The 24,651-nt window shown below is 46.0% G+C and overlaps 1 protein-coding gene across 1 annotated transcript in view; it reads right to left on the reverse strand.

Annotated features, from left to right (window-relative positions):
- Positions 1-24,651, reverse strand: part of EVC2 (EvC ciliary complex subunit 2) — a 144,545-nt gene that overhangs the window by 18,164 nt on the left and 101,730 nt on the right. The window contains exons 16-17 of the mRNA XM_024741863.1: positions 21,834-21,956; positions 7,644-7,871 (exon numbers count right to left, since the gene is read on the reverse strand). Coding sequence (XP_024597631.1) covers positions 7,644-7,871; positions 21,834-21,956 — 351 coding nt within the window. The remainder of the gene's footprint in view (positions 1-7,643; positions 7,872-21,833; positions 21,957-24,651) is intronic.

Genomic DNA, 24,651 nt, shown 5'->3' on the forward strand with positions numbered 1-24,651 from the left:
AAGATGGGATTAGTCCCCTTATAGAACGAGGAAGAGACCAGAGCTCCCTGTCTCTGCCATGTGAGGACACAGTGAGAAGGCAGCCATCTGCAAGCCAGGAAGGATTCTTCTCAACAGAAACAGAATCAGCTGGCCCTTTGGTCTTAGACTTCCCAGTCTCCAAAACTGTGAGAAAATAAATGTTTGTTATTTAAGCCCTGCAGTCTATGGTATTTGGATACAGCAGTACGAGCAGATTAGGACAATGCTCCACCTTCTGCTAGAGTGTGAGCTCCTGGGGGGCAGGGCTGCATTTCCATCCCCCGACCTGCAGCACATAGCAGCTGCCTGGCAGCTCCCACCTGTTTCTAAAACACATGGGTTGGGCTTCCCTGTTGGCGCAGTGGTTGGGAGTCCGCCTGCCGATGCGGGGGACGCGGGTTCATGCCCTGGTCTGGGGGGATCCCGCATGCCCCGGAGCGGCTGGGCCCGTGAGCCATGGCCGCTGGGCCTGCACGCCCGGAGCCTGTGCTCCGCAACAGGAGAGGCCACAACAGTGAGAGCCCCGCGTAGCAGAAAAAAAAAAAAAAAAAAAAAAAAAGAAGTTAAAACACATGGGTTATCAGCACGTATTCTACATGGCGAAAGCTGTGCTGGACCAGCAACCATGGATAACACCTAACACTGACAGTACGCAGGTCAAGCCTGACCCACTCTAAGTGCTCTGTGTTTATTCATCTCATTGAATCCTTATAACAACTGTAAGGAATATCTTATTTTCCCTCTTACAAATGATGCAACTGAGGCAGGGAGACAAAGTAATTTTCCAGGTCATGCAATTCTTAAGTGGCAGAATCAGAATACGGGGCCAGGCCAGCCGGCTCCAGGGTTTGTGTCCTTAACCCCCAGGCTATACTGTCTCTCACTGGCCAAACAGAAGAAATCTGCATTCTGAGGCCACCAGAGTCAGAGAATCTGGGTACAAGAGACTGTCCAGAGACTGCTTAGATGGGTAAGAGAGGGTAGGCAGGAAGGTCCCAAGCCTTGTAAAATGCAGACACACCGAACCTATTATTCACCACCTGGCCAGTGTTCTATGTGGGGTGGAGTGAGGATGGGGCTTAATCGTAAGAGGCCTTGGTTAGGTGTCATCAGGAGATGGTGGCCCTTGGTCCTCCCAAATTTTGTGCAAAACCATCTGCCTGTCTGCAGAGGGGCCAAAGCTCGCATCAAATGCCCAGAAGGGTCTCAAAGTCCCCCAGAGGCTCAGAAACCAAGGCAGAAGAGAAAATGGCCAGAGAGGTAAACTGAAGTCGTAGTGTGGAGAGCGCGTGGGTTGTGCCATCAGGGCCGTGGAAGCTTTGGAATGCTCTGAGCGTGGGCTACCATCACACTGAGATCTCCAATTATGACCATCCTTCTCGTTGCTGCGTCCCACATTGGAAACATAACCAAACACAGCATTTCCAACAGCACTAATGAGTTTCCCACAGCGTGTTCTGTCAGCATGCCCAGAGCCTGGTCACGGACCAGGCTTCCACTGAGGTGCCAGCCCCCAGCCCACAGTGTGGGGAAGGAAAGGACAGACCCACGCCTGCCAGTGTCCCCAAAACAGGCAGAGCACAGAGAGCTGGCGAGTCACGCTTTGGTTTTCCGAGACCGGGTTAGCCCTGGTTAGGAACAGGAAACAAGGTGGGAACCTGGTATCCTGCAGGTTCTAAGATGCTGATGGGAGGTTCTCCCAGAGGTCAGTTCTCCTCCAAACCCCTGCCACTTAGCACAACTGGAATCCAAGATTCGGTTCTAGAACTGTCTTCCTTAATGCCTACTCTCTTCACTAGAGTTTAGATGCTCAGGTAGGGACTCTGGGACTGTCTTGTTCATCCTTCTCCCCAGCAGGAAGCAGGCACCTGGCTTGCGGAAGGAGTCACAGTAATGAGCACCGTCTTACTATTAGTGATGATAACAGCAATTAGCACGTACCGAACGCCCACCTTGCGCTAGATTGGACTCACGCTATCTTTACGTGAATTAATTTATTTAATCTTCACAAAACAGCACAAGGTAGTCCCATTTTATCTATAAGGTAGCTCAGGCGCAGACGGCGTAAGGAAATCTCCTGAAGTCCCAAGAACCCAAGAGAGGAGTGATTTTAATTTCTCTGACTCTGGGCCCCATCTCTCGCTTCTATTGTCTCTGGAAAGCATTATGTAGGATCTTTTGAATGAATGGATGGTTGGACAGATGGACAAATGATGATGATGATGATGAAGACAGACAGACAGGCAGACAGAGAGACAGTTCCAGGCCTTTTATTGGGCACGAGGGATGCTGGGGTGAATGAGACGTGGCCCCTAGACTCTGGAAACTCACGGTTTAGCGTGGGAGACAGTTGTTCAAACACAGTAACAGTGACAGGTAACAGCCCGTCTCTGGGAATCGCGATGGAGAGTTATTTGAGTACAGAGCTGGGAGAGACCAACTCTGTCCAAGGGAATCATGGATGGCTTCACAGAGGAGGCAACATTCGGCTTGTCTAAGAATATGGCGAGGAGTTTGCACGTGGGCAGCAGAAGCATTCTAGGCAGAGGTCCTTCCAAGGAATGGAGGCCTGAATGTGTCTCAAGTGTTCAGGAAGCTGCAAGAAGGTCCAGGGGCTAAAACTCGGAGTCCGAGGGAGGGAGGGGTAGAGGATAAATATTAAAATAGGGAGCTGGGAATGGGGCTGTCACTGATCATTTTTATTTTTCAGAAAGGCTCCTCTGGCTACAGTGTGGAGGAGACTGCAGAGGGAAAGAGGAAGGCGGGTGGAAATCAATGTCAGGACAGGAGCCAGGCTTTGCAGGCAGGAGGTGTGGGCTCTGCTTTCCAGCTGTGGGACCCTGGTGAAATGCGTTAACCGTCCTAAGCCTCAACTCCATCTGTAGAATGGGAATAAAATCATCCCGGGGTTGACAGAAAGTTTGCACACGTAACACGATGCCTTGGGCTTAACGAGAGCTCAATGAGTGCAAGCTACTCTTGGTGTGATTTTTGGTTTTCAGATTTGTCTGAAGAGTGAAGCTGGACGGCAAAGGTCAGAAGTGAGAAAATTCAGGCAGGATCGACAGACTCGGTGACCGGCAGCAAGTGGGCAGTAAGGCAGAGGGGAGAAGAGAAAGATGTCCAGTCCAGGCTTGGAAAAGTGGATACGCAGCCACTGAAATTGAAATGCAAATACAGTAGGTACAGTTAGTCTGGGGTCACGTTATCTGTATGAGTAAGTCCATCCCATTTAAATTTGCCCATGATTCAGTTATGCCTTTGCCTATGTCCCAATTTCACAAAATGAGTCTAAATCTTTCATCAAGTGAGGGGAACTTGATATAGTTCTCTTAGGAGTCATTGCTTCCAAAGCATTTCATTTCATGCTTTTTAAAATCCTCCTGAATGTGAAACAGCTTAAAAGCCCGTTCCCAATGGGAAAGTGGTTTTCCCAGAATGATCAGATCGCAGAATGAAAGTCTAATACCAGGAGCAAAATGACAGGTTTGTCTTCCCTCCAAATGCAAATCTTCACTCCAAAAAAACCCCGGCATCGTAACCATCGCTTTACCGGGAATTTAATAACGCAGCACCCTCTGATTTATTATCGGTTGCTTCCAATTCAGGACACATTAACTCTTCTGTTCTAAACACGCTTGAGAATAAGAAAGCTTTGATGTTACTCAAAAGGGCTTTAAGATAAAATTGAAAATGTAAGTGTTGTGCGGCCCATTACTAATGGGAATGAGGGTCGTTGCAAGTGGAAAGGGCCATTCGGTGTCTTAGGGCTTAACTGAGGTGCTTCTCAGAGCATTTATGATGAAGAGATGAACGGGGAACTGAAAGCCAGAGGTTCCTAGTGTCTTATTTTGTTCCTAATTTGTTTGATACATGACCTCGGACCTGCCCTTCCTCTGAAGACCTCACCTGCTTCACCTATAATTCCTGGCAATGGCCACCTCCATGCCAGTCACCCGGCAGCGATACGTACTGTGGGTTTTGGGTAAACATCCTGCAGGTATTTCCTCCTATTATTAATTTGCTAAGGAGTCTTAAGTTGAATGGGTGCTGAATTCAATAAAATACTTGTTCTGTATATACTGAAATGATCATAGGAGTCATTTCTTTGTTAATCTAATGAATTTTGTACATGAATGTTTTAATGTTAAACCAACCTTACATTCCTGAGAAAAACTCAGTCCGGTCATGCTGTATTAAATCCTTTTTACAGACGGCTGGATTAGGTCAATATTTTGTTTATGAATTGTACATCTATGCTCAAAGTAAGACAACTGTAATTGTTCTTTCTCGTACTATCCATGTCTGGTTTTGGTGTCAAGGTTATCTGAGCTTCATGAAATGAGGAATATTCCCTATTTTTTTTAACATCAGAAATAATCCTTATATGAGATTGGAAAAACTTGCTACCTTAAGGTTCGGTGGAGCTCACCTGTAAAACTCTCAAGGTAAGATATCTTTGCACGTGTGTCAGAAGATTTCAAAACTACCGAATCAATTTCTTTCATGGTAATAGAACTAGACAGGTTTTTTTTCTAGTTGAACCAATTTTGGTGATCTATAATTTTTCAGAAAATTTTCTGTTTCATTGCAATGTCTAAAGTCATCTACATAAACTTATTGTTCACAGAATTCTCTTATTTTTTAAAACTCTAGGGCATCTATTGTTATGTTGAATTTTATACTTCTGATATTACTTGTCCCTTATCTCTTTTTTAAATGGTCAGTCTTTCTGGATATTTGTATATTTATTAGACTTTGCTCAAAAAATTCAACATTTCACTTTATTGATTCTCTCTACTGTAGTTTTGTTTTTAATTTTATTTATGCTCTCTTCCTTCCCTCTACTTTCTACAGGTTCATTTGTGGTTGTTATCCCCCTAACGTTTTTGTTTTGTTTTGTTTTTTGGTGGTACGCGGGCCTCTCACTGTTGTGGCCTCTCCCGTTGCGGAGCACAGGCTCCGGATGCGCTGGCTCAGCGGCCATGGCTCACGGGCCCAGCCATTCCACGGCATGTGGGATCTTCCCGGACCCATGTCCCCTGCATTGGCAGGCGGACTCTCAACCACTGTGCCACCAGGGAAGCCCCCCACTAACTTTTTATATGATTTCAATTGTGAGCCTTTCTTCTTTTTCAATATAAGTTAAGGGCATAAATTTCTCTCTAACAACTGCTTTTTTAGAGAGAAAAAAAAGCAGTTAGAAACGTCGTATCTACATTATTTTTCTGTTCTTTGAATTTTAAAATTTCCATTTCTTTGATTTGAAAATTTCCATTCTTTTGATTTGAAAATTTCCATTTCTTTGAAAATTTGATTTCTTTGATCCATGAATTATTAAGAAGTATGTTTAAAACTTCCAAAGTACGGAAGTTTTAATCTCTTAAAAAAACGGATTTAAACTTAATTGCCCTTTTTCAAAAAGGTGGTCAACAGAGTAATGCATGGTCAATTACTTTTTAACTGTTCTAATACATGCTGAAGAAAAACGTATGTTCGTTAACCGTTAGCTGTGAGATTTTGCATGTGTACATTAAATACAGGTTGTTAAATGTGTGATTCAGTTCATCTGTATCTTCACTGGTGTTTCATTTGATCAACGATCAACCACAGAAGGAGGTGCGCTGAAAGTTCCCACCATGATGAGAGATCTATCAATTTCTCCCTGTTTGGTCAATTTTTCTTTTTGTTGTTTTGGGTCTTTTACTACATACATGCAAGTTGAGAATCTCTCTGTTCTCTGGGTGAATGAAACTTTTAAATCATTTTGGAATTATCTTTAACTTTTTAAATAATTTCATAAATCATTCTTTTATACTCTGTACTGATAATTCAGACATCTACAGTCCCTGGGGATTTTAATCTGCTGGTGTTTTGTTTCTCTTATACACAGGTCCTCTTGTCTTGCGTCTTTATGTGTTCAGTGACTCTTTAAATTTTAACTGAGAACTCATATTTGGCTGAACTTAATCTGTAGAAATCCTGAGGTGCCCGGATTGAGAATATTTTCCTCTGGACAGGATCTGCCTTAGCTTTAGCCATGCACCAGGGCAGGCATCCCACCTGGACCTATTTAAATTTAATTTATCACCTTGGAGATTTCCCGACTGAATGGCTAAAGTATTTTTGGATTCCTATGTCACATTAGCAGAAGCCTTTGATGACAAATTCAGAGGAGACTCACACCCCTCCCCCCCCCACCCCCTGCCACCAGCAGGGCTGAAGATGGACAGGTTACCCTGGTGGCTGCTTTGACCACAGGTGGCTTTCTCCTCCCTCCTCACTGGGCATTCTGTCTCCTCAGGACATCCCACAGCCCCATCTCCTAGTCCTTCAAATTAATCCCCTATCCCTGGGCGTTCTGGGTTTCACCCTTTGCCCCTAGATTTCAGCCTCTGGATTTGCTCCTATCTCCCTCTATGAGTTCAGCTTCTCCAGGCTATCCTTAGCCCTTGGGGATTTTCCTCATTCTCTTGCAAAGTCACAAAGCATTAAAAAGTATGTTTATTTTTATTTACCCAGCGTTTGGATGTTTTGTGCTGGGATATCAGCAAAGCCTCCCCTTCTTTCCTATCCCTACAAACAGGCGTCACGGTGCAGGGTGCACTATGTTTGCTGCAAAAACAGCTTGGACTCTTCAGGGTCTCATGTTATTTATGACTTCTGTAAAGAAATGACGGGAACCCCCATTAGCAAGATCAACTAGTCCATGAACATGACCCAGGGGTCTGAAGTGAGAAAGGGATACATTTCTGGCTCCTGTCACTCATTAGCTCTGGGACCTCGGAAGGAACTTGACCTGCCACCTGCCCGAATCTCATTTCTTTACTTGAGAATTGAGCACAGAAAAGGTACCGACTTCATGGCATGGTTCGATGATTAATTGGCATAATGTTTGACAAAGCGCGTAACTGCAAAGCAGCATAAAATCGCAACTTATTAATAATCATGCTTAAATGATCATCTTAAGATGCACAATTAAGTAATGAATGGTTAATGCTTAAATGAGAGTACACCCATTTCACAGCTCATTAGTGCTTGCCTGCCACACACGTGACACTCGATAAATGTGAGTTCCCTTTCCTCACTGTAAGTAGCTATTATAATAATACATGAAATTCTAAAATTATACATACAGGGACTAAAATTAGTCCTCAAAACCATTACGTCGGTAGCTTTTGTTTTACGAGTATACCTCTCACGCCTTGAAAAAAATGCAGCATGTAGGAATAATTCGAATTTTGAAAATAAAAAATAATCCGTTATTTCACAGCATCTAAGGCGCCATTCATTGAAAGCTACACAGCTATTTTTCATAGTAGTATGAAAGATACAATACTGCTGTTGGCTGCAAGAGGCATCCCAGTTTCCCAGATTTTAAAAATGTTAAAATTCAAAAGGTTTGCTTCCCTGGAGGCAATGAAATAGAGCAGCCTTGGGCTGCAAGGGTGCACCATGCTCCCATGGAAGTTTCCTCACTCAACCCTCTCCAGGACGCTGCAGTGGACACAGGACAGTGGACCACCCGCCTAATGGTGGGAGAAGTGGAGGTGGCCCCCAGAACGAAACACCAAGGTATGTGGTGCGGCCTCCGCGCCTTCCTTCCCAGGTCTGTCACTCACCGGGCTGTGCGACTCCAGGATCTGCGTGCAGGCTGACTTGGTCAGGGTCTCTGACGCACTCAGCTCCTCCAGGAGCAGGTCCTGGATGGTCAGGAGGGCAGTGTACGCCCACAGGGTCTTGGCCATCCTGGCCGCCTTCTGGAACTGCAGGGAGACGAGGGACTCGGCAAAGCGTCCCTCCTGGGCCTCCAGCTGCTGTACCCTCTCGCGAAGCAACTCTCCTCGGACCTGGGAGGGGCCAGCCAGAGAAGCAGAGAGCGGTAAGTGGAGGGACGGCGGAGGACAGAGCACTCGGCTTACAAAAGCACGGTGTATTTATATTCGTGCAGGCAGGCAGCCGGTCATCGATTCGGGATTCTGAAGAAGGTCTCAAGGCAGCAGCGTTGGAATCTCAGTGCGCAGTTTAAGACAGCAAGGGCCTCTCTGCTTATAAAGACGCTGCGGGGCTTTCAGAGTCCAGCTGTTCATTCCACATTTATCACTCTCGGAGGTAAATCGAACTGTGTTGCTCTCCCGGGCAAAATCCTTCAAGCCTCCCATCTTAAAGGATGAAAATTCAGCCTTCCTAACACAGCCCCTAAAGCCCTCCGCTCCCCGATCCCAGCTAAGGTACAGCTGGAAAGGTCTGGTCTGTTCCGCCACGTCCACCCACACACGTGGGACTTCCATTACTCCTGACAGTTCAGGGCCTTGCACACCCTGCTCTTTGTGTCTATCATCCGAGCTCTTCGCTATGATTCAAACATCCCTCATCTTTGTCCTCCTGAAAATCTCCTACTTGTCCTTTGCGTCTCTGGTTCCCAAGGAGCCACTTTGAAGCACCCTCACTCTGCACATCTGTCGCCCTCTTTGTGTTTCTTTTGTCTCTCAAGCTCCTCTCCCCAGCTGGCACCACACTGTTTACCCCACCAGGACAGAGCTCTTCCAGGGGAGGGCCCGACACCCGAGGGGCCCAGCAGCCTCTAGATGAGAGAATCCGTTCATTATACTCGTTCACTCAACTAAGTAGTTCATTCCAGCTTCTCTACATTTTTTCTCTGCTATCACTACCTCTTACACTTTCTCTAGGAAACTTGCTACAGGGAACAACATAGTCTACTGCTTCTCTGATTTCACCACCCGAGCCCCTATAGGCAGGTCCCTGTAAGTGTGCACCCCTCTCCCCTGCACAGGAAGCTAAAGTACAACCCCAAAAGTAGCCTACACAAGCATCATATCTCGATGAAGCCTTTCATTTCATCTTTAAAGGTTTGTGGAATATATTCACAATAGCCAAAGTCAAAGCAACCCAAGGACCCCTCAACAGATGTACGGATAAACAAAATGGGGTCTATCTATACAGTGGAATATTATGTAGCCTTAAAAAGGAAGGAAATTCTAGCACATGCTACAACATGGATGACATTATGCCGAGAGAAATCAACCAGTCACGAAAGGACAAATCCCGTATGATTCCACTTATATGAGTTTCCTAGAGTAGTCAAATTCATAGAGTCAGAAAGTAGGATGGTGGTTGCCAAGGGCTGGGGAGAGGAGGGGGTGGGAGTTAGTGCTTCGTGGGGACAGAGTGTCAGTTTGGGAAGATGAAAAGTTCTGGCGATGGATGGTGGTGACAGCTGTATACAACGTGAATGTACTTAATGCCACTGAACTGGATACTGAAAAAATGGTTAAGGTGGTACGTTGCATGTTACGTGTATTTTACCACAATAAAAAAAATGGAAAATAAAAAGCTTGTGGAATTTTGTATCCTGCTACATAACCTATTTTTAAGATTTGTATGTTTATATTCAGAGGTTATAAAGTAGCTGGCACAAGGGAAAATATTTACACGGCATAGAGGCTAGCAGAAGATGGTGGCCCGGGTTCTCCCATGGCCGTGCAATTTTCCTGTGCCCATTGTGTGTCCTTCAGAGGAAGGCAAATCCCAGTTTAAAGAGATCAGATTTCACCTGTGTGATCTGTCCTTCAGGAAAAACTCTGCTGCAGGAAGGAGGTAAAAGTGCCCCAAAGAAGCAAATAGCCCACTTTGGGTATTATTGTCTGGAAAAGAAAACTCTGCTGGGGGACCTGCAAAGGCTTCTTGGAGAGGTGGTGCTTACCACAGGCCATGGAGAAGGAAGGACAACAAGTGAAACCAGTTCTTCAAAGACACGCTGTGGGGACCAGCATATTTGGGTCACAAAGCAGCCCACTAGCAACAGGGATCAGAGGCAATAACACACAGGACTACGGCATGAAAACAGCTTCTCTGGAAGAAGACACTTCATTTCCCTGCTTGAAAGGAAACATGAAGTCTTGTTATCAAAAGGATGCTACCAGACCCCAGTCTTTCCCTAGTTTGGAGCGCCAGGTGACAGCCACTTGTGACAGTCCGGCGATCTGTTTCCACGGTAATTACGGATCACTGGCCTGCGCCTTCCAGGTGGGCTTTCTTCGAGGGCCAGCAGCTGTACTCAGCGTGTATGGAGGAGCCTGCACAGCTCGTAGAGGTGGTCCAATGTCCTTGCAAGACTGGGCGATGCCCTGTGAGAATGGGGCCCCAAGAGCAGGGTCTGATTGCTTCCTCGTGGGGACACTTGGAAACTGAGTCTCTGAAGTGCTTTACAGATCCTAACAGTCTTCCAGCAAACTCTTTTTTCCCACCGTTATTTTTTTCACAGTAAGTTCACAAACAGAAAATATATTTACACCTTTGTGCATCCATCCAAAAAAATTTAATGAGCACCAAATATGTATAATATAAAGGAATGTGTGACGCACCCGGGAATGGGGACGGGTGCGTCACTAGACAGGTATCTAATCCTGAAAGAGCTCAGAACTGAGGAGGGAAGTAGGCAGCATGGCGAAAGGCACAGGCTCCAGAGCCAGTACTCTAAATTTGTTTGATATTTTTGCACTTTCATTATCTAGATGATGGGGTGGGTGGCAATGTCTTTCCAGGCACAGAAATCAATTTTTCTATCTTAAATTTAAGCATTAATGATGTTTATTTAGCCGGGTGTTATGTTTATTTAGTCATGCACATGACTTAGCTTCTCTGAATTCCTAGCTTTGTCTTCTTCACTCGAGGAGTCCACCAGGTTCTGCCTGGTTTCCTTCCCCTGTGCCATGGCCTGGAAGTTCTTTCAGGGCCGTACCCAGGACAGTCACAGGGCTCAACTCATTTGTTCCCTGCTTCTCAGGGATCACTTTTGACTGTTGTCCAGTGTTTTAAAAAACACATTATTTCATACATTTTGTTCATTGTTTTTGTTTTGTTTTGTTTTAGGTGAGGGGATAATTTGATGCTTCAATTCCATTATGGCCAGAAGCAAAATAAGTCCCTAGTAAGGTTATTTTGATTATTAAATCATCTACTACTTTGAGAAAACCATAATTCAAAAGGAGTCATGTACCAAAATGTTCATTGCAGCTCTATTTACAATAGCCAGGACATGGAAGCAACCTAAGTGCCCATCGACAGATGAATGGATAAAGAAGATGTGGCACATATATACAATGGAATATTACTCAGCCATAAAAGGAAACGAAATTGAGTTATTTGTAGTGAGGTGGATGGACCTAGAGTCTGTCATACAGAGTGAAGTAAGTCAGAAAGAGAAAAACAAATACCGTATGCTAATACATATACATGGAAACTAAAAAAAAAAAAAATGGTCATGAAGAAGACAGGAATAAAGACACAGACCTACTAGAGAATGGACTTGATGATACGGGGAGGGGGAAGGGTAAGCCAGGACAAAGTGAGAGAGTGGTATGGACATATATACACTACCAAATGTAAAACAGATAGATAGATAGTGGGAAGCAGCCGCATAGCACAGGGAGGTCAGCTCGGTGCTTTGTGACCACCTAGAGGGGTGGGATAGGGAGGGTGGGAGGGAGGGAGGTGCAACAGGGAAGAGATATGGGGACATGTGTATACGTATAACTGATTCACTTTGTTATAAAGCAGAAACTGACACACCATTGTAAAGCAATTATACTCCAATAAAGATGTTAAAAAACAAAAACAACCCTAAAAACAAATACTTGAAAGAAAATAAATAAATAAATGAAGAATCTACTACTTTTCGTTGACTGTAACAGTGCCTGACACACTGAAGTGTTGAATGATGGCTAGCTGTTGTTGTTTATTGTTAGTATTAATTTTATTATTAAAGGTAGAACATGGTTGGTGGCATAAAGGAGGTCCGTATATAGCGCTATGATATTTTAGAGGATGGAAGAGGGGGAGGGGTCAGGGAAGGTTGTGAAGATATCAGCTTTTGAACTCGATATTGAAGGATCCAGGCATCAAGGAAGAGGGAACAGCACAACCAAAGGCACTGAGGCAGGAGTGTATGGGGTCCCTATGGGGTTAGTGAGGGGCTGAATTAGACCAAAGCTGAAAGGAAAAGTGGAAGATAAGGACCTAGAGGTCAGACAGAAACCACATTACAGAGACCCTCACTGCCAAGGGGAGGTAGGTAGCCTCTCTCCGGAGGCAACAGAAAGGGCTTTGGCAAGCCTGTTAAAGTTACTAAAAAGGAAAAACATGAGTGACAGGCAGGTGAACAAGAAATGGATGAGAGGTCCCCTCCTTACACACCTGCACGAGCTCATATTTCCACATTTCCTCCATGTGGTTTCAATCTTCCCCAGCCCTGGACAGGTAGTGGCCCAAATACCCTGTAAGGCCTAGTCCCCTGCAGAGATGCAGAGCAGAGTAAGGTGGCCATGAGGGGTATCTCATTTTACTTAAGCAAAGTCATTCCTAAAACGTGGGATAAGTGTAAAGCCTTCTGCATGTACTTCGAGAACAACTTGCACAGTGAAATTAACAAAAGAAAGATTCTCTAACATCCTCTTTCTTCTTTGGAAAGCTTAATTTCTTAATTCTAGCCCTATGAGAATACGCCCCTGAAGAGGGCATTCATCCTCGTTTAAAAGAACTCCTGGGAAAAGATACAGATTTGCATTTCTGTGAGGTATTAATGACAGGCTTAATTAAATATTCAAGCTACCTAAATTAATAAAAATACTCTTATTTTAGATGTGAAGTTCAAACAACTTCCTAACTGGTTTCCCTGGTAGAATGTGCAGTTTTGAAGGAGTCGTTTCTTCTATTCGTTGGGATGTCCTTTAAACACAAAATAAAATCAACCTGTCAATCATCAGAGAATTATTGAGATTCTAAGAAGTTCAAGACCTTACACCCCTCCTCCTTGCACAAGTTTGGAAACATATACAACTGGATGCATGGGGGAGCCAGACAGACACCAAATGTCAGCTCTCCTGCAGACAGGCTGGCTTCCAAAGAGAGGAGGGAGTTGCACTGCACATGCTCAGTTCCTACTTTGATCTCGCCAATCAGGTAACATTCTCCTTGGAAGGAAGTGGGCAAGGCATGCAGAGAGGCCAGGATGTCACTAGCAAAGTCCCTCCATGTGGAAAGAGAGGGGTCAGAAAGGAGTCACACTAGGAATCTCACATCCACATGCTGGGAGGAGATGCTGACGCAACACTATTTAAATATACGAATGCACTCGTATTCTAGCAGCTGGCCCTCTCAAAAAGCAGGTCAGTTTAAACCATGCTTTGCAGGATGGGTTCAAAATTTAAGACTCTCTCCTTTATCTTGCATCAGGAGGGGAGTGGACTCAGTAAAGGTGTGTTGGGTTAATGTTTATTGAATGAAATAACACGCGGCTAAATAAACATTAGTGCTTAAATTTAAGATAGAAAACTTGATTTCTATGCCTGGAAAGACATTGCCACTCAACCCATCATCTGCATAATTAAAGTGCAAAAATCTCAAACAAATTAAGAGTACTGCCTTAAACTAGTCAGCATAGTTTTATTTCTTGTGTTTATGGCTGATCTGTTATCTCCTACGTAAAAACTTGCCACCTAACTAGCTGTGTGACCTGGACAAGCTGCTTAACCTCTCTGAGTCTCAGTTTTATCTATGAAAAGCAAACAATAAAATGACAGGGAACAATGCCTAGTAGAGTCTGTGGTACCTAATGAGCCCCTAATAAATAGTACCTGCCATATTCTTACCGCTAGTATTATTTTGGTTATCATTACTATAATCAGTTAAATAGAGTCTCCTTTGGGTTGCAGGAAAAAGATAAAACAATAGTTTATAATATTGAGAGTTTTATTTCCTCCTTGAAAAAGTTTTTTCGTTTCTAATCATAAAAAAACATGCACACTGTAGAAAAATATTAACAATTGAGATTCCTGGAGAAAGACAGTAGATTTATAACATGCATCTACCGCTCTCTTTAAGGCAGAAGGACTCAAGTAAAGCTCTACATACTGACTACTAAAATCTCAGTTCTCTTCCCTCATTTGGCTCCTGACATATGGGCAGCAAGGCCTTTACCAATTAGGCAGGAGACTGGTCTTCTCTGGGCACTCTGACCAGATTTCAAGAAAGCTCTAAAGTTACAGACATTGGGAATTCCCCAAGTCAGTGGTCCAGCCCAGTCACACCAGAGTGAAGGTCATAGTCTGCAAGCCCTACTTACAGCTTAGAGCCTCCAAGTAGCATTTAAGTACTCCATTCTTTTTTTTTTTTTTTTTTTTGCGGTACGCGGGCCTCTCACTGTTGGGGCCTCTCCCGTTGCGGAGCACAGGCTCCGGACGCGCAGGCTCAGTGGCCATGGCTCATGGGCCCAGCCGCTCCGCGGCATGTAGGATCTTTCCGGACTGGGACACGAACCCGTGACCCCTGCATCGGCAGGCGGACTCTCAACCACCGTGCCACAAGGGAAGCCCAAGTACTCCACTCTTAAATATGAGCAGACCACCAAGGATGGCCACATACCTGGGAAAGCCTCTAATGAACGTAGAGGTGATAATAAATATGCAGGAATTTTTTGGAAAAACTTAATGTTCTCAGAGAGATACAAGAGTTATAGTAGCCTTAAAACAACAAGACAATGTCATTTCGTAGAGAGCATTCAGAGAGAAAAAAACTCTTGAAAAATTAGAAATTAAAAATATAAGTGGGCTGCTTTGGGAGCAGTGGGAAGCTATGAAACTTCCCTTAGGAACTCTGCTCAATATTCTGTAATAACCTAAATGGGAAAAGAATTCGAAAAAGAATAGATATGTATACGTATAACTGAATCACTTTGCTGTACACCTGAAACTAACACAACATCGTTAATCAACTATGCTCCAATATAAGATAAAAATTTTAAAAAAAGAAAGAAACTTTCCTTAAAATGGTGTTTCAGGGAGATGACTTTGACAGAGTCTGCCTCAAGGGATAAAACAGGGGCAAGAGTAGACATGAAGAGAACCATCTGGAGGCTTTCCCAGTCTTGGTAGGTGGATGAATGGATTTCCTCGCCTCTTCCTAAAATGCATTCCCTTCCAATATGCCTTCTTTTCTAAGCTTTATAAAGACCTGTACCATCAGTTTTCTCTCTTGTCATGTCATCTGAAAATGAGCACATTATTCTCATGCTTAAGCTCTAGTCACTTCTGAAATGACAGGTGTGTGAAGAGCTGTTCCTGACAGAAGCGCCAGCCACCTCTGCATAATGGCCTAGGCTGCTGCAGAAACGCACTAGGATGCACGGTTGATTGCAGTGCAAGAGTTCCACTCCTGATGGAGGGATTGCTAACGAAGTATGCAAGCGTGGCATATCATGAAACCTAGAAATAGTGAATGAATAATGGATGGGTGAACGGTTATGTGGTAGACACACCACCCAGATGGAAGCAACATCGTTAAAATAGTACCAGAAATCGTGGGTGAGCAGAAAATACGGTCATGTCACTTTCATTTATATTTAAGTGTTCCTAGAGAAAATTTATGAGCAATTTATATATACTTTGTGCAAAACCAGCAAGAGAATGCACCAAAGATGAACTGAAATGTTGCCTTCGTTTCTGGATCCATCAATTAAAATTCTGCTAACAGAACACAGAGGTGGGCATCAAGAGACTGGAACCTTATCCTTGCTGAAGTGTCTGGCCTCAAGGCCCCTCAGTCCCCAGAAACCAATCCAGCTCTTGACAGGGGCTGGGATTGCAACCTTAACCTCCATCTCACACTGACAAGTAGAAGGAAAAGAACAGGTTAGACTAAGACACGGCCCCCAACCCCTAGAACCAACGAGAGCAGAGGTCAGGAGAGGAGGACTGGCCAACAGAGACTGACTTCTAGAACTACTAATGAATATATCCTGAGAGATACTCTCTACGAAGTGCCTAAATCTTGTCAATTTTCCCTCAGAAGGTCTGAGCTTCTCAGTGTAGCTGTCAGGACTCTCATGACCTGGGTCCTCCCTGCCTCTACTGCTCCCGTCTCCATATCTAACAGAAAATACTCAGCCTTTTGGAGGGCGAATAAAGCCACAAGGTAAGCCTCAATGAATTCCAAAGACTTATCATATACACTTTGTTCTCTATCTAAAACATACTAAAAGTAGAAATCAATAACAGAAGGATAGGTTTTTTTTCTTTTTAAGGATCTGTTAGAAGTAAAAATCAATCAAAAAGGGATAGGTTAGAAAGTTCTGTTTCTGGCCATGATACAGGAACAGGGAACAAATTTACTCTGTAACCAGATTTGCTTTCCCACAGCTAGAAAACTAGACAAATCACATGATGCAATGGTTTTCAGACACTGGACAACAGGCAGCACAGAACTGGGATACTTGAGAGAAAGGAAATAGACAAGGTGAGCCCCACAGTTGCCCCAGCTTACAGCCTGAATGCAGTTCCTAGTACACAAAAGGATGTGTTGGGGAACCCAGGGAGAGACCAGAAGGCTCAGTACTTTCAGAAAACAAAAGCAGAGTTTGGGAGGCCCCCGTGCCTAGAATTTGTGGGGCAGAGTCCTAAAGAGGAGGGAGCTGCTGAGAGAGGGAGAGAGAGAGAGAGAGAGAGAGAGAGGGAGAGAGAGAGAGAGAGACTTTGGTTGAATACTGTGCAAGTTTGAAAAAAACCCAAATAACAAACCAATGCCAGGCCAGGGAAAGAACCACCAGAAATAATAGGCAGAACCATTGCTGGATCTCACACAGAGCTGGGAAGAGCTTGTGTTCCCACGACTCAGAGTGAAAAGACCCCACGACACACAAGGTATCAGGTAGAGTCCTCAGAAGTGTGTTGCCCCAGCAGTGGGGATACGTTAGTCCTCGACTAAAGGCAGCTCTTGACCCAACCTAACAAAGCTTAAAAGCAAGCCTTGAGGTGAGCTGTGACAAAGCAAGAGAGAGGCATGGACATATATACACTACCCAACGTAAGGTAGATAGCTAGTGGGAAGCAGCCGCATAGCACAGGGAGATCAGCTCGGTGCCTTGTGACCGCCTGGAGGGGTGGGATAAGGAGGGTGGGAGGGAGGGAGACGCAAGAGGGAAGAGATATGGGAACATATGTATATGTATAACTGATTCACTTTGTTATAAAGCAGAAACTAACACACCATTGTAAAGCAATTATACCCCAATAGAGATGTTAAAAAAAAAAAGCAAGTCTTGAAAGGATAAAATTAATCCAACAGAACATACCTACATGTCCAAACCCCACTATTAAAGAAAATACAAAATCCGGTACCCAACATGTAAAATCTACAATGCCTACCATCCAATCAAAGATTACCATGCATGCAAAGAAGAAGGAAACTATCCATAATCCAGGGAAAAATCAACCAATGGAAATGAGAGAGAGGATGGAATAGGCAGACAAGGACATTGAAACACTGCTAAGAAAAAGAAATGAGGCGTAAGAATCAGAAAGGAGGCTACGAAGCTGTGATTATTTGTAGACATTACGACCAAATGCAAAAAATCAACAGACACATTCTCACGAGAATCTTAAAGAGGCAGGTGTACCTATCATGCACACTTGAAAGATGAGTACGCTAGGGTATAGAGTGGTTAAGTGACTTGCTCAAGGTCACAGGGCTGTAAGTGACAGAGATAGGGACTTTGGACCCAGCAGTCTGGCTCCAGAGATAGAATAAGGGAGTCTGGAAAGACTTATAAAAATTAGTAACATTTCTTTACATCAGTATCAAATAAGCCCAAAACATAATTGAAAATAGGTAATAACTCACAATTGCAGCTAAACCTATCATGTATCTGGGAATCATCAAAAACAATACACAAGACCGTATGTATATGTATACCTTATCCATAAGGTGACCCTATGATTTATCGCCCAAGTTGAGGGTAAAAGGAAGAGCTAATGGGAAGGGACATAGGGATGACAGGGGAGACTGGGACTGTCCCAGGTATATCGAGATGGATGTTCACCCTACTTAATGGAAACAAATATAAAATCTATTAAAGATCTTAAAAGAAGATCCACATAAAATAAGAAACATTCCACCTTTTTGGAGGGGAAGACAATTCTCAAATTAACCTGTAATTTTAGTGCAATCCAACAGAAATTTATCTTGGAACTTGATTAACTTATTCTAAAATGTACATGCCCTCCAGAGTCCTCCAGGTTGAAAATCATGCATCTGTGCCTTTGTAAGGAGCCCATCAGAAGGACTGGGATGTCTGTGGAGTGTCACAGGTGCACATAGCCACTCAGGATGGCTGCCTCTGACCGGAGCTGATAACCCATCAGCTGGACAGAAAAGGTGGGCAGGCAGGAAGTTCACTTTCATCCCCCTGCCTGTCTCTCTTTTCCTCCCTGAATCAGTCGTACAAGTCTTTCTGAATGAGTCACATACCACTCATTCAAGGCGGAGCTCAGCATAGTCAGGTGGCTTCTATGTGAAAGCAGGAGGCGAACTTGTAAACGGTCGATGTACAAATTTGCTGCTCGTCTAAAACCGTGAACATCTCAAGTGCAGGATCCTGCAACAGTGCCCGGCCCAGAGAACAGGTTACAAAATGTTCTAAAGGAGGAAGTGAAGGAGAATGAGGGAAAGGGGAAAGCTGAGCACGGCAAGGAAAAGGAAAGAGGTGGAGGAAAGGGAGGGGACGCGGGGAAGAGGACCAAACAGCCCTGCTGGGAGGCTGAAGCCTTCTCGCTGTCACTGCGGACCCAGCACCATGATGGAAAGGGCATGGGTGATGGAAGCAGACGTGCCTTGTGGGAGCCCCAGCTCAACCACTCACTGATGGCGTGACCTTGGGCAATTCTGCCGACCTCTCCAGATGGCAGAGTCCAGACCAGGGACATATCAACCTGGGGCTGAGGGCTGCAGATTCTAGTAAAGAAAGGGGGCACCTGGCAGGTGCTTCCAGCATGCTCTGCAACCCCAGCTGTGAAGCCACAGTCCCTTTGGGGACAGCATGCTGCCAGCCACGCAGGGGCTTAACAGTGGGTCTTGGGACAGTGGCCATTAGGTCCCTGCTCCATCTCGATAGCTACATGAGCTTGGAAGGGGTTCCCAGTCCTGAAGCACAGTCAAACAACTCTCAGCTGCTGGCATCCCCCCAAGGGCTGTCATTTCTGTGCAATTACCCTGCAAATAAAAAATGTGAACACTTGCCATGGATGCTAAGAGATGCAGTCGACCGACTTCACGAGGAACATCAAAGCCGCTGACTGGGGAGTGCCTATTTTATTGGCACTTGCCACAATGAGATAGCCATTTGTGAAGGTGGCCTGTCATGAAAAGGTCACAGCTGACAAAGGACTCTTGGCTGCCTTTCTCCATGAGGCCGGGATTAGGTAGCCTATGTGTTGCTCCATTATTGGGGAAATGGGCACTGGAGCCCACTCCAAAGTTAAAAAGCACCTTCCAATCCATTTGTTCCTCACAAATCCGGTGACTAGTGGGTTATCATTGTCTCAATCCTGATTTTACAGATGTAGGAGCCAAGGCACGTTCATCCAACATTACACAACCGTGGGAAATAACTATGTTCCGTGAGAATATTCCCCGTCAAAGACGAAGAAGAGATAGAGCTTTAGTTTGAAGTGCTGGATCCACCACCGCCTGGCTGCAGAAACCTGGATGAACTCACTGTGGAGACTCAGTTTTCACATCTGTAAAATAGGGATATGGACCGTTCCTACTTCTTAAGGAAGTCGGGAGGGGTAAAGCACATAATGGAATGAAAGAGACAGGCTAGAATGGGGGAAGCATATGCGGTCAGGTGAACTCACGGTGGGTGGGTTGCTGAGTTCGGCTCAGGAAACCTCGGGACCTTCTCAACCCATCCTTCATCCTGTCCCTCTCCTCCTTCTACAGCGCTGGTGAGACTCAGCCCATCTTCCCAGACAGGCACTTGAGACCCTCCACCCTGGGTCTGTTCCCCCATCCCTTCGGGAGACCCAGCACCCCAGCAAAGCAGCCTTTTCACGGGGCTGCAGACTCTCTGGGCTCCCCTGAACTGCATTGTGTCCTTGGCCACGGCTCAGGCCACGCATTCCTTCCACCAAATCAAATCCCCACTTTTCCTTCTCTGACAATATCTACCTTAAGTGTGACAATGGGTCACAAACCAGCGTGCATTGGAGGAAACGCCCTGCCCCACCCCCCATGCGGCTAGTTCCTCCATGTAGTCCCTGCCTCACTCCACCCCTCTCCTCGTCCCCTCCTGGGTGAACTGGGAATCCACCCCACCAGGCAGGCTTGGCTCAGCTCTGCTCTGGGAGCCCCATTTCTGCTCCTCCAGGTAGGCTGCTGCCAGGACCCCCCCAGGGACACCTGTGACCGTGTGACTGAGTCTGTTTAATTCTGGGATGTTTAGCAAGCCCATCTGGCTCTCATACTAATTTCTATCTTCTGAATTAGCCTTTAACAGTAAGACAGATGATATTTCCACCACTACCTACCTTAGTCTTTGTCCTGTGTCTCAATTTTATATAGAACACAAGTGGGAATAGGGTGCTACTTCTTGTGTCCCTTAAGACATCAACAACCTGTACACACCTGGAAGGAGCCATGACCTTGCCTGGAGCAGGTTCTATGGCTCTTTGCTGGATTACGCATTTGTGTTCTGAGAAATACACTTACATTAAAAAAAAAAATTAAAATAACTAGGTAAAGGACCCGAGGGACAGAAGGTAGGAACAAAACCAGCAGCTCTAGAATATGGTCTGTACATCCACTCACTGACAGTCCTCTGGGAGTCTGCCCTTTGCTGGGGAAGGCAGCGGGCCCCCGGCAGTGACAACACGGTTTCGACTCTTAAATGTCACCTCCTCAGAGACACCTCACCTGACTCTCCCACCTACAGTGGATCCCACTTCCCCCTCGCCATCCCCCCACCCCATCACTATCACACCATCTTGTTCATTTCTTTATCGGCACTGATCATGATCTATCATTTTAAGTGCTCTTTGTCTAGAATGTGCATTTCTGAGAGCTGGGACCACCCCAGCGGTCGTGAACACGATGCCTGGGACATTGCTGCCTCCTCAGCATCCCAGAGGAATGAAGGAACAGCGTGAGATATGCTAGGATGGGAAAGGAAGCTGGCAGGGGGAGGGGTACGTGGGAGAACTGGATGTTCCGGGAAGGCTTCTTGGAAGAGGGGGCACCTGAGGATAGAGGCTGTGCCTTAGGACAGCTGAGGACAAAGTCCACTTGTTCAGGTAAAAAGAGGTGGAAAGGTAAATCCAAGAAGAGGGAAGGACACGGGTAAGCAGCACGTGGTCATACGCAGTACGCGCGGAAACAGAAGTGTAACAAAAGGGGGCTGGTGAGGGAGGCTGGGTTGCTTGTGGGGCACAGAGGAGGGTGTGCAAGACAAATGCGGAGATAGAAGTGAAGCAGCACAAGCGAGCCCCTCAGCACGGAGCCAGGCACAAGGATGGGGGCAACCACAGGCCACGGAGGCAGCACCAGAGATGAGGCCAGAAGAATGGACCAGAGAGAGACCTCCTGGGGGGGAAGTGGAGGAAGAAGGTTCCAGGCAGAAGGACCAGGTGAAAAGGGGTGGGAGGAAGCAGCCGCATAGCACAGGGAGATCAGCTCGGTGCTGTGTGACCACCTAGAGGGGTGGGATAGGGAGGGTGGGAGGGAGATGCAAGAGGGAGGAGATATGGGGATATATGTATATGTACAGCTGATTCACTTTGTTATACAGCAGAAACTAACACACCATTGTAAAGCAATTATACTCCAATAAAGATGGTAAAAAGAAAAAAACAGGTGCTGGGTGGAGATGGACAGTCACAGCCCCCAAGGGCTCTGTGTGCCCTTAAACTGGGCGGCTGCCAGCCCTGCCATGTGCTATGAGGAGTGACAGATCGAACACTGACCTTTTCAACCAGGTCTTCGGGGGCCTGTTCCTCAAAGAGCTGAATTTTATCTTCAGTGCACTTCTTCAAAAGGTCTGTCTTGCTTTTGCTCTTGGAGCGTGGCTTCCTTGCCTTGGACTGTGGCTGGAGAGAGGGGAGAAAACATGGGCGAGAAAGTGATCACCAGTAGGTTGGTGCAGCTCCTGGTCTCCCCAAGCCCAGAGAGGCTCCTGCAGCTCTTGGCACCGCACAGCTGTCTTAGCCAGAGAGGGGAGGAGAGATGAACACTCTCCTGGAATGAACTCCGTTCATGGGCCTTCGGTCTTGGCATACTTTGGGAGCTTGTCCCCCCAAAGGGAGGCGAGGGATGCTCGTGGGCAGAGCTGGAGCTTTGCAGTCAGACAGATAGTGGCCCCACCTGTATCCACCTCCTCTCCAGTGGGGGACCTCAACCCGTCAGCCTCTGTGAGCAGGCACAGGACGGAAGAGGCCCTTGACCTTGGGAAGCTTACAAAACAAGAGGAAAAAATCAGTAAACATGAAAACAAATAACCGACCAAGACACTCTCAGAGGGTTGGTGAGTGCCATGAAGACAAGGAGACGGATATTCTCTGGGTATTATCTTACATTAGGCAGATGGGGACACGTCTGCAGAGGTGAACAGCTGCTGAGGACATCCGTATGCATGCATTCAAGGAGGCATTATGCGTGGGCTTTAACACATACCATCCTCCTAGAATAACAGTCTGCACAACCTACACACACATACCAGCTTCTCACAAATGTAAAGAAGTGACATTGCAGCTGAGCCCTGCATGACAAGGTGTCAGGAGTGTGAAAATGTGGGAATAGAAGGTTCCAGACCCCGAAGACCTGAAGCCCAGAGCAAGGGTGAGAGGAGTCGAAGAAGAGGTTGTGTGGGACTTCCCTGGTGGTCCAGTGGTAAAGAATCTGCCTTCCAACACAGGGGACCCAGACTCGATCCCTGGTCAGGGAAGTAAGATCCCACATGTGGCGGGGCAACGAAGTCTGCGTAACACAACTACTGAGCTCGCACGCCTCAATGAGAGAGTCCATGTACTGCAAAAACTACAGAGCCCACGTATGCACTCTGGAGCCTGCCTGGAGCCCGCATGCCACAGAGAAGCCCGTGCTTCCATAACGAAGACCCAACAAAGCCAGAGAAAAAAAAAGAGAAAGAAAAGAAATAAATAATTAAAAAAGAGAAGAGGTTGTGGGTGCTCAGTAAATTGATATTCAGCGAATGAATGAATGAGTGTAGCAGATGCTACACTCTCTGAGCCTCAGTTTCCAGACCTGTAAAATGGAGCTAATAATACCTACCTCATAGGATTACTGCAAGAACATAACACAATGGAACATAAATATAACATAATCTAACATAATAAACAGAAAAATATAACAATACAGCATACTGTAACACAACAGGATAGAACATAACAACATGCTATAACAGAATGTAGCATAAATGAGAATATAACAATAGGACATGACATAACATAGCAAAACAAAACGCCATGCAGTACGGCATGATGTAGCATGACCAACACAGCACACACCACATCTAAGATGCTTGGTGCAGTACGTGGCTGGTGGCCACTCCCCACGAGGGCCAGTCCTCCTCCCTTCCCAGCTCACATACCCACCCTTCCTCCACTCTTTCACTGTCATGATCTACCAGAGCCTGCTCTAGAGCTGGACTCAGGCCTGCCCACCAGACTCTGACCCGGCGCCTATGGCCGTGGTGATAATGCAAGAGAAGACCCCCATGTCCTCAGGGCCTGCCCCAGCGCACTCAGAGGAAGCAAGCACGTACACAGCAATTCACTGAGTTCAGAGACCCCCATTTGACAGAGGAGGAGACTGAGGCCAGAACAGAATCGGTGGCCTCAGCCACATCACGGGAGCCCTAAGAACTAGATGGTGAGCTTCCTGACTCCTGCACCCAATGTCTTTAAAAACTCGGGCTGGGCTCAGCTCATCCCATGAGTGAACTATAGTTTTTATCTCCTGATCTAATGGTGATAATACCAAAAAGAGGAAATTGGGGGTCAACCCCTCTTAGGAACAGAGCTAGGCTGGTGGGTAAGACCCTGAAGCCCAGAGCAAGGACTGGCACTGGAAGCGGGGGAAGCCAGAGTGGGGCGGGGGTGGGGCAGATCGTGTGCCTCCCTCCCAGCCCCACGCACAGTGATGTCAAGTCGGTAGCCTGAAATTGGCCTTGGAAGGAGTATTTACACCAGGGAAATAGGCAAATGCTACAAATCAGGAACTCTGAACCCCCAATGAGAGTCAGTTTACCAGGACGTGACTGATCAGGGGTCAGACCACAGGGGTTCTTGAGATCACGGTAGAACTTATAGCTGGGCAGAGAGCACCAAGGATGTGCCTGAATTGTGTTTTCTCCTCGAGGAGAAGCAGTAGGTTTAAAGTCAGAAAGCACCAGCTCCAAGCGAGTCGTCTACTTCCTCCTACGTCGGTCAGTCACTTTTCCTCTGCTGGTTGGTGCTTTCATCTGTAGAATGGGGGCAAAATATCTACCTCCTGGCCCTGATGTGAACCACAGATGAGCTACTGGAAGTGTAAGTGATTCGAAATGTTTTCAATCTCAACATAATATCAACTCAAGGGAAGTCCCCGCATTCCGCCCACATCCGGTGGTTGGTTGGTTCAGTCAATAAAATTTATTGCGTACCTACTACGCACCAGGCACCTCCTAGGTGCTGGGATGGAGTGGTGAACGGGTACTACAAACAGGGAGCTTGCTGTCAGTGGGAGCACAGACCGCGAGTACGTCGAGAAACCAGGACATGGCAG

The sequence above is a fragment of the Neophocaena asiaeorientalis genome, unplaced genomic scaffold, assembly GCF_003031525.2.
Source record: "Neophocaena asiaeorientalis asiaeorientalis breed wild unplaced genomic scaffold, Neophocaena_asiaeorientalis_V1.1 scaffold218, whole genome shotgun sequence".
Lineage (NCBI taxonomy): Eukaryota > Metazoa > Chordata > Mammalia > Artiodactyla > Phocoenidae > Neophocaena > Neophocaena asiaeorientalis.